Source organism: Balaenoptera borealis (assembly GCF_965194805.1).
Source record: "Balaenoptera borealis genome assembly, chromosome: 10".
In the NCBI taxonomy this organism is placed as follows: domain Eukaryota; kingdom Metazoa; phylum Chordata; class Mammalia; order Artiodactyla; family Balaenopteridae; genus Balaenoptera; species Balaenoptera borealis.
This window is the reverse complement of record NC_138874.1, coordinates 77,971,413-77,982,133: the sequence shown is the minus strand read 5'-3', so window position 1 is coordinate 77,982,133 and position 10,721 is coordinate 77,971,413. Positions and strand designations below refer to the sequence as shown.

Below are 10,721 nucleotides of genomic sequence, written 5' to 3'. Positions count from 1 at the left end.
TCCATGTTAGAATTTTAAGGAGGAATTATCAGTAAACCAGGGGAAATTTCACAGGATAGATAGAACTTGGGATAGGACGGAGGGGCACCAGTGCACATAGTGGCATTATTAAATAATTGTTTAAAAGATATTCTTAATATGACCTCTGAAACCCAAGGAATTAGAACACAGGAGATTACAAACTGGTTTTTAAAACTACCCCTCCCTCTCTTAACTTTAGGATTATTATACTACTGCAAGACTACCACTGGCTACACTTGGTGGCGGTCCCAGTAATCAATATAGTAGGTCGGTATGTAGAGTGATTATAAATACCCTGCAGGTTAGGGAGCACTAAATAAATACACCCTAGGCTTTTTCATTCAACAGTGATTATTCAATCATCTCTTCTGTTTCTAAATTCACGTAGTAGTTGTCCATCTTCTGATACTTATAACATCAACCTGCTTTAAAGAGAACTGTGTACATTTCTTATCTGTATTATTACTTTAGTTAGAATATTTGTATTCAATGCACCCCCGCGCCCACCGCCCCCCACCCCCAACAGGGCAACAACGCGAAGGATAGCCCACTGCCAGGGCACTAGGCTTCCAATATGTTTTTGTTGAATCAATTATTTGCAATGCATGAGCAGGACGGCATTCTTACACACTAGCCTTACTTTATTATTTTTATACACTGACTTACATGACGACAAATTCACTTTCAGCTTCCCCTTTCCAGAAGCTAGTCTCTTATCTCCCTAGAGCGAGTATTCCCTGGTTCCGGTAACTGTCTGAGTTGGAATCAAACACAGGCATTCTCAAGCTTTGCAATATGAAATACTAATGAGGAAGGCGCTAAGCCTTAAGGGTTTCTTATCTCCCTGCGTTAACCCACCGCTGAGAAGGGGGAATCAGGGAAGGACCACTGACCCAGCCGTTGGACCCTGTCCGCTTTCGCTCCTGCCACTTTGATCTTGCGCGTCTGCCTAATCAAGTTCATCTACTGCCGCGACTGCTCGGATTCAAAGAACAACATTAAATAGCTTGATTATCGGATGGTCATTTCCCTCTTCCCTCCACCCCTGATCTAATTTCCAAACACCAGTCTCTCGCCTCCCTCTCTAAACTTCCCATCAAAAGAGAATTAGTTCTTCCTTCTTACCCTCGTTTGATGTGCAAATGTCTTTCTCTTTGCACATTTTTCTCGTGGGGGCGGGGGGGAGGGGAAGAAGGGGGGAGGAATTGAACGAACTTAAAACCGAGGATCTCACCCCAAATCTGCAAACCGTGACTCTAAAGGGTTAATCAGCAACTTGCAAGGGCCACCTGGCCCTCTCGCTGAGACGTTTTGGTAGAGACTTTGAATTACTGATCTGGCTGTATTTAATACTGAATATTATTTGTGTGCACAACAAAAAATAGTACTGGCGTAAAGAAGAAAGGAGAAAAGCGGTTTTGCAGAGAATATCACAATGCCTGACTAAAAAGTATTTCAGATCTCAATGCTCCTACCCCTACTGCAAGGCAAGGGCACCCGAGTTCCTCCCACTTCCCGCATTTATTAAAGTTGTCTCCTCTAATGCTCACTGATTACCATCACCCCGAAGGTGAGCTGGGCAGGGGAACGACTGCGCAAGGGAGGGGCGGGGTGAAGAGTGTCAAAGGCTCCCCTTCATGTACACAAACACACCCCCTTCCAGCCCCTCCCAACGCTTTGAAATCCCAACCCGGCTTTGTTGTCTCCCCACCGAGGGGCCGGAATGCTCACAGCCCACAGTATAAAGGCAGCCGCGGTGGCGGTGGCGGAGCAGAGCCCCGCAGTCAGGACTCTGGGACCGGTGGAGGCTCTCGGAACCCTGACTCCGCAGCTGCGCCAGCACAGCTTCGCGGGCACCAGGCTTGCAAAGCGACATTCCTCCTTTCTCTTTGTCTCCCTTGAGTCCTTCTGAGATGACGGCTCTGGGCACAGCGGGTGCTGCCCGGGTGTTGGTTACCCTAGTAGCTGCGGCTCTTTGCGGTCACCCTCTGTTCGGAGTCAGTGCCACCTTGAACTCGGTTCTTCTCAATTCCAACGCCATCAAGAACCTACCCCCACCGCTGGGCGGCGCTGCCGGGCACCCAGGCTTCGCAGTCAGCGCTGCTCCGGGAATTCTGTTGGAGGGCGGCAACAAGTACCAGACCATTGACAACTACCAGGTGAGAAGGGTCTTGGGGACCTGGGGACGCTGTAACCCTGAAGGGGTCTTATTGGGGGAGGAGGGCGTAGAACGTGCTGTGTGCAGTTCAAGGCGCATTTGGAAACTCTGCCTTTGGGAGCAGCGGCCGGCAGCAGCAGCTTTTGGAGAGGTGGACAGAAAGGGACCGTGATGAGTCCAGGAGTGTGGTACCTGGCTGCCCAGGTGCCTCACCCTCTCCTGGCCCCCTTCCCGCAGCCGTACCCGTGCGCCGAGGACGAGGAGTGCAGCACCGATGAGTACTGCGCGAGTTCCACCCGCGGAGCGGGGGCAGGCGCGCAAATCTGCCTCTCCTGCAGGAAGCGTCGAAAACGCTGCATGCGTCACGCTATGTGCTGCCCTGGGAATTACTGCAAAAATGGTGAGTCGGGTAGCTTCCTTTCGGACTCAAACCATCCCGCGCTTGTGCGCCTACAGTTGGGAGACAATGCTCTCAGCTTTGAGAACGCTGTGGCACCACCTGCAAATGGGAGTTCAGTGTGCGAGGTTCCCCTGAAATGTTTTCAGGTTAGTGTTTAACCAGGGAGCAAAGAGAAGTACAGAGAGGTATTGGAGCTCCTTATCTCCCTTTGTGCCCCTCGATTACTTAACACGACGTCTTACCTCAGAGTGGACCCTTCCATAAAAATTTTTCTAGAGAGAGTCTTGATACCATTTGAGAAAGAAGATGGGGAGGGAGGTGGAATTATACAGAGACCAAGGAAACCAGACTGGGCGTTTAGTTGCCTTTTCCATTTTTCTTATGGTGCCTCTCACAGCTCTGCCAGACTAGCCTCTCCCTCAAGATCCCTGTTCAAACAGTTGTCAGTCAGAAGACAGAGTGATTTATCTGTGCTGGCCGTTCTTAAAGGAGATCTTGATGCCCTCACATCCTGGCTTCTCCATTCCTCTCTGCCTCTACCTCCTGCTACCTTAAAATAAGTACTCCTCCCCCCAACCACAGATCCACAAAAGTTTAATGTCTCAAAGAGGTAGACTCAGCCAAAGAAGTCTCCAGAAATAAACTTAGGGGTGGCGATCCTCCTTAGGACCCAGTAATACTCCGGGTGAACTAACTAAATCTCTGTAATATAGAAATTATACAGTAAAGTAACTGGTGGTAAAGAGTGTAATCTTCCAGGCAGCAGGCATTGCATTTGCTTAACTTAGTCTGGCAGTACCTATATAGCACCAAGGGCAGAGAAGTTATTTTTAAAAACAATTTTTTAAGTGATTTTATTTTTCTTACCCCAAGGGTGATATTAAAATGGGCAGAAATTTCACTGCCACTACCGCAGTTGGTGGGAAAGTATTTTAAGTGGCTAGATTGGGGATGTTACATGTGAGTGCACAGTGTACAGACTGATGCTTCTGTCCATCTGGGGAGTTTTGCTTTAACACTTGGAAGGAAGTTTGGCTCGTGTTTAAATTAACGTCACTACAGTGAGGTATCTCAGATTGGGGCAGGCATAACAGACTGCCACTGTCACAGCTATTAGCAGTAACAAATAACAGCTCAGGAGTTAATCACTATCTCCTGTTTCCTTAGGAATATGTATGCCTTCTGATCACAATCATTTCAATCGAGGAGAAATTGAGGAAACCATTATTGAAAGCTTTGGTAATGATCACAGCACCTTGGATGGGTACTCCAGAAGAACTACACTGTCTTCAAAAATGTATCATACCAAAGGTAGGTTAAAGGATCTAAAGACTCATCCTTTTTTGTTAGCACATCAGAAGTGTCTTTCGGATCACCTTAATGAAATAACGCAGGCTTAGCAGTGACCATGTACTTTCCCTATTGTCTTCCTAGGACAAGAAGGTTCTGTCTGTCTCCGATCATCAGACTGTGCTACAGGGTTGTGTTGTGCTAGACATTTCTGGTCCAAGATCTGTAAACCTGTTCTCAAAGAAGGTCAAGTGTGCACCAAGCACAGGAGAAAAGGCTCTCACGGGCTGGAGATATTCCAGCGTTGTTACTGTGGAGAAGGTCTGTCTTGCCGGATACAGAAAGAGCACCATCAAGCCAGTAATTCTTCTAGGCTTCACACCTGTCAGAGACACTAAGCCAGCTGTCTGAACACAGTGGACTCCATTTACATAATATATGCTATGAAAACTGTTTGTGACTTCTGTGAGCTCAATCCTTAAGGATGTACAAATTCTGTGGTTACAGTTAAGCATTCCAATAATACCTTCTGAAAATCTGGAGTGTAAGAGCTTTGTTTCTTTGTGGAACTCCCCTGTCACTGATTGCAGTAAATTACTGTGTTGTAAATTTTCAGTGTGGCACTTACCTGTAAATGCAACAAAACTTTTAATTATTTTTCTAAACGTGCTGCATTGTCTATTGTTCCTCTTGTTATGTAAATGTTTGTATACATTGTTATCTTGATTCTGATAAATACTCTATATTGAATTGAAATAAATACTTTCAGCCTATTCCATATTGAATTGAAATAAATACTTTCAGCTTATACTTCTTAAATGCAAAACCCTTTCCCCTTTTAATTCTAGAATCTAGAACGTAAGGAACTTTTGGAATTACAAGTGATAGGTATGTAAGATTTATCATGAAAATATTAGCTTATTTTCCAAAATGTACTCTCTCAGTGCTTAGATTATATTTATCTCTAGGCTGTGATAGTCCTTGAAATAAAATTTAACTTTTAATACCATGAAATATTACAAGTATAAATAAATTTTGGCAGTGTGATCTTAGAGGGCTGTTATGTGTGTGGTGTGTGTGTAAATACAGTTGACAAATACATGCAGATTTTGTACCAAATTAGTCAGTTTGAAGTATCTTAAATACTACTTCATGCCAGGAAGACTTGGTTCCAATTACTTTGATTTTTAAATAATTATTACCTAAAAATCACAAATCCTCTCTCATTTTGTTCTTTGCTTCTCTTGCTAGGTGAACTGAATATTTTAGTTTTTGCTCAACCAGAAATCTGTTCATTGGAAGAGGATAGGGGTATATTGTTTAAAAGAAAACCCATAGAAATGAAGTCTAAACTGGCTTTGTGTTTTCATTTGCCAACTTTGATACTGACAAATCTGATACTGGGGAAGGAGAGAGCAACTGTCCCAGTTTACACTCATTCTGTAATATTCAAACATCTACATCAAAACCACAAAATGCTGGCTTTAAGGGACTCCAGAGGACAGTGACTGATAAATTGTCTAAAAAGTTTCCTTAAATAACACAGATGTCCTAGAATGTTTGTTGTTTTTGTATTCCCGGAAGTGGTTCAATTTCAAGGAGTTTTGCCAACAGGACACAAGGGTTGGTTGGTTCTTCCCTGAGAAGGGAACTGGCAGGATGTCTGCTGTTACATTCCTTTTGTTTGGAAGTTTCGGCTTCCTCACCCTGGAAAAACTTTCTTTTTCTACATGTGCTAGTTTGCTGATGTGCCAGGAAGGCCAATTCTAAGGCCTGCCATCTCCAATAAAGCACAACAGAGGAGAGGAAACAGGAAACCCTTTCTTCGAAAAGAAGAAAGAAGGGCCTCTGTTTCAAGAGGGGAGAGGAGGAATCATTTAAAGGGCCTTGGCTATGGGATTCCTTCATTTATGCCGGAACTGGCCGTTGCCAGAGATGGTCCACCTCTGCACATCTTAGCACATCAGCCCTGGTTCTAGCCCTCCTTGCTCCCCATTGCATGATGCAGATGGGAGAATGAGAAACCAACCAAGGAGGGATGCCTCTTCTTCCTATCCAGCTGAGGACTTAGGAAGGGATATCAAAAAGAAATTCTGCACATTTATAAAGGTGAAAAAAGAATATAAAAAAAACCTGTAGTTACTTTATTAGCTAGTAATGGAGGCTGGAAGATGGAAGTCAGGTACAATACAAAATCAAAAGAGGATCATTTAAGGAATCTCAAACATTTTAGATAGTGGCTGCTGAAACTTGAATATTATTTTACTTTTAAACAATTTATTTGAATGGAAAATACATGAACTTGGGAATGCATTCTCAAAGCATTTTATCAAATGGTAACATACTCTATACACTGCCCTGTACCTTGCACTTTTTATTTTACATCCTTGCAGATTATTCTGTGTAATACATAGAGAGGTATCCCATTCCGTTTAATGGTTGCCTTAAAGAGTGTAGTATGTTGGAATGGCTATACTGTAATTTAAAGAGTCATTATTGAGAGACATCTAAATTGTTGCCAGTGTTTTTGTTATAACGAATATTGTGCCATCAGTATAGATTTTGTGTGTGTGTTCATGTGCTGATATAGTTGGAGGATAAGATAATGACTCATTTTTGTAGGAAAACCCAAATTTAAAAAGCATGCTTGCTGTAGCTACTCATAAGGGGTGGCATGGGCAAAATGACAAGATGTCTGTTTATCACTGATCTAGTGATGATTAAACTCTTGCTAAATTGTGTCAAAGGAGGAAGAGGGAAGAGGTTTATCCTATCAATTTTACATAGTAATAGTGGCATTCAGTTAAAGGTAGACTTGTTAGGATTAATCTCCAAAATATACAAGCAGCTCATGCAGCTCAATATCAAAAATACAAACAACCCAATCCAAAAATGGGCAGAAGACCTAAATAGACATTTCTCCAAAGAAGATATACAGATTGCCAACAAACACATGAAAGGATGCTCAACATCACTAATCATTAGAGAAATGCAAATCAAAACTACAATGAGGTATCACCTCACACCTGTCAGAATGGCCATCATCAAAAAATCTACAAACAATAAAGCCTGGAGAGGGTGTGGAGAAAAGGGAACCCTCTTGCACTGTTGGTGGGAATGTAAGTTGATACAGCCACTATGGAGAACAGTATGGAGGTTCCTCAAAAAACAAAAATATAACTACCATACGACCCAGCAATCCCACTACTAGGCATATACTCTGAGAAAACCGTAATTCAAAAAAAGTCATGTACCAAAATGTTCACTGCAGCTCTATTTACAATAGCCAGGACATGGAAGCAACCTAAGTGTCCATCCACAGATGAATGGATAAAGAAGATGTGGTACATATATACAATGGAATATTACTCAGCCATAAAAAGAAGTGAAATTGAGTTATTTGTAGTGAGGTGGATGGACCTAGAGTCTGTCATACAGAGTGAAGTAAGTCAGAAAGAGAAAAACAAATGCCGTATGCTAACGTATATATATATGGAATCTAAAAAAAAAAAACAGGTGGTTCTGAAGAACATAGGGGCAGGACAGGAATAAAGATGCAGACATAGAGAATGGACTTGAGGACACGGGAAGGGGGAAGGGTAAGCTGGGATGAAGTGAGAGAGTGGCATGGACATATATACACTACCAAATGTAAAACAGATAGCTAGTGGGAAGCAGCTGCATAGCACAGGGAGATCAGCTCGGTGCTTTGTGTCCACCTAGAGGAGTGGGATAGGGAGGGTGGGAGGGAGATGCAAGAGGGAGGAGATATGGAGATGTATGTATATGTATAGCTCATTCACTTTGTTATACAGCAGAAACTATCACACCATTGTAAAGCAATTATACTTCAATAAAGATGTTAAAAAAAAAGGTAGACTAATTCCTTTGATTTTAAAATAATTATTAAATAAAATTACAAACAAGTCATTTCCCCATCCCTTTTTTCTTGTTTTGCTAGGAGTTAAATATTTCAAATTTTGTTTAACCTGAAATCTATTGATAGGAATGAAGATGGGAATATATTGTTTAAAAGAAAAATACAGACATGCAGCCTAAATATGACTGTTCATATTTCAGCAGATCAAAACACTTTACGGACTTTTCCCATGGTAAATCAAATTGCATTAATTCAATCATGAAATTAGTAACATAATTATACAGTTAGAAATTGTATCAGTTTCAGTATTTCTATTGCATGGCCAAATTAGCACTCATTGCCACTTATGGAAATTTCAGGTAAAAATCATTAAAATTTCCTTCACTTTCCTTCACTGACTGTAGCATCTACCATGTCACTGCCTTTTTTTTATAGTCTCAAAGAGAAATGGATGATGCTACCATTAGGTTCATAAAATGTGTTCCACTGAGTTCTATATTACAATTTTCATACTTTCTCAATTACTACTGAGTACAGTATCAAAATATAAAATAAATACATTATTTGTCTCCACATTGAAGAGACAGAATATAAAGAATCTCCATAATTTAGGCATCTGATGTTTGTACAAATGTGTGTATATATGTGGGCCTTTATGTTTGTCCTAATGTTAACTGCTTAGAAACAGTCAAATCAATAATCAGAGACTACAATCTGGATAACGCTAGAGAATTTTAATTCAATTAACGTGTATTGAGCCTTTGGTATTCAATAGGTACTATCCTAACAACTGAAACAACGTACATAATATGCTAACTTCAAGGAACTCACCATTTAGCAAGAGATGATAAACAACTATTAGTGCTGGGGGTTGGTTTAATATAGTGGTTTGAGACATAGTGCCTGGAATCAGATAGACTTGGCATGGAATCATGGCTCCCTCTGCTTCCACTAATGATGTTGGGCAAAGGATAGAACCTCATTAATAATATGGAGTGAATGCCAACTTCAGAGTGTTGATGTGAGAATAATGCATACATTATAATAACACTTAGCATTATGTATAGTTTATAGTAAGCACTCAATTTTAGGTCTTCACTATTGAAAAAACAATTAATGATAAGATATTGTTATCATATATATGAATACCTAACAAGAGATTAAAAGTAATTAAATCTGTCTATAGGTGCTCTGTTAAAGCTTCAGGGAAGCAATCGTATTTGAACTGTCTTCTTTTCAAGGCCCTTTTATTTCAAAGAAGAGAATCATTTAAACTAGAGAAAGTAAAAAAGGTTACATGGATTGGAATGCTACCTCTTATGAAAATCAGTATGGAAACCATTCTGCAGACTGGCTTCATAGCTTGCTAATGATTTCTGCTGTACTGTAATTTGCACACATCTAAGGCTTGACAAAGTGGCATATATTCTGTCCCCAGTAAAAGTGACCTTCAGGTTCAGCTCTGCTCAGCAAACTGCTTAGCCTCTCAGCGACTATTCCAGATTCCTCGGCAAGCGTTTTGATTAGCACAGCTTTGCTCAGGTGTTCACCTCTGGTGCACTTGGCTAGCTTGGTTACCCAGATCCTACAATACAAACACGGCTGACTATGTCCAGTTCACCTTTCATAGGAAGGAACTCTGGTAGTTCTATGAGGAGTGTGTAGGAACAGGCACCACGTGTCACATCTACCACACATAGTTTTAAAGAATGAGAAGGAGCTCACAAAGAAAAGAAAGGGTATTGGAGCCAGAGGAAGCGATGTGAGCCAAATTACAAAGCTAAAAAAATAAAAATACATACCGTATTTTTAAAAAAGTGCAAATGATCCACTGTGGCTAGAGTGTGGGGTACCTGGGAGAAGCATGACTTTGCTGATTTTTTTTTTTTAATTTGTTATAAAGGAAAGAAGAAAGGTAAAAACTCTACATTTTCAGCAACAGTTACCAAATTAGGTGAAAGTGGAGCTGAAGATGATATGCTCGAGACATACATTGTCTCAAAAGATTACTAGACTGTCTTTGCAAGTCGTGGTGATTATTTTGCCAAAAAAACTTACAAAATAAGGATACTATTACTTCATTTCCAGCACGAGTTGTTATATTACATGGAGTTGAAGGCAAAGAAATTATATTTGACGGCTTCCCTGGTGGCGCAGTGGTTGAGAATCTGCCTGCCAATGCAGGGCACACGGGTTCAAGCCCTGGTCTGGGAAGATCCCACATGCCGCGGAGCAACTAGGTCCGTGAGCCACAATTGCTGAGCCTGCGCGTCTGGAGCCTGTGCTCCGCAACAAGAGAGGCCGCGACAGTGAGAGGCCCGCGCACCACGAAGAGTGGCCCCCACTTGCCGCAACTAGAGAAAGCCCTTGCACAGAAACGAAGACCCAACACAGCCATAAATAAATAAATAAATAAAATTAAAACAAAAAAAAAGAAATTATATTTGAGACAATTCTGTTTTTGACTGATGATGTAATTAATACAGCTTTCACAAATCATGGATTTTTTTTTTTTTGCCAAAGAAGTTATAAATTAAAATCATGACAGTCTCTATTATAAACGTAAAATTACATTTGAAGGCCAGTGATAATCGACCCCCTCCAATTATAAACTATTAAACAAATTCTAATAAGAGAGTAAAATTGGCAGAAGACATGAAGCATGTCTGAGTATGATAACACCATGTTACATTTCACAGTCTTTCACACTAACTTTATCCTGATGAGCAAAATTTACTTTTTAAAAGAGTGATACTTTTGTAACATTTCAAATAACTGTGAGACTCTGAAGTTCAAATTAAAAGGAGATGGTAATAATTAGTCTCGGCAGAGGGGCAGAAAACAGGACACTCATACACCAGTGGTAGGAACTGCAACTGGCTTTACCTTTCTGAAAGGCAATTTGGCAAGTGTTTTTAAAATCTGAAAATTCTTTGATGCAGCATTTTAATTTCCAGAAATTTTAAGAACAG

At 41.0% G+C, this 10,721-nt stretch overlaps 1 protein-coding gene across 1 annotated transcript; it reads left to right on the top strand.

The window, feature by feature from the left end:
* The first annotated feature begins 601 nt into the window (after positions 1-601).
* On the top strand, positions 602-10,162 carry DKK1 (dickkopf WNT signaling pathway inhibitor 1). The gene is made up of 4 exons (XM_082408560.1): positions 602-2,180; positions 2,417-2,579; positions 3,747-3,890; positions 4,014-10,162. The coding sequence occupies exons 1-4, from the start codon at positions 1,935-1,937 to the stop codon at positions 4,265-4,267; spliced, it is 807 nt and encodes a 268-aa protein (XP_082264686.1). The 5' UTR covers positions 602-1,934; the 3' UTR covers positions 4,268-10,162.
* The last annotated feature ends 559 nt before the right edge of the window (positions 10,163-10,721 follow it).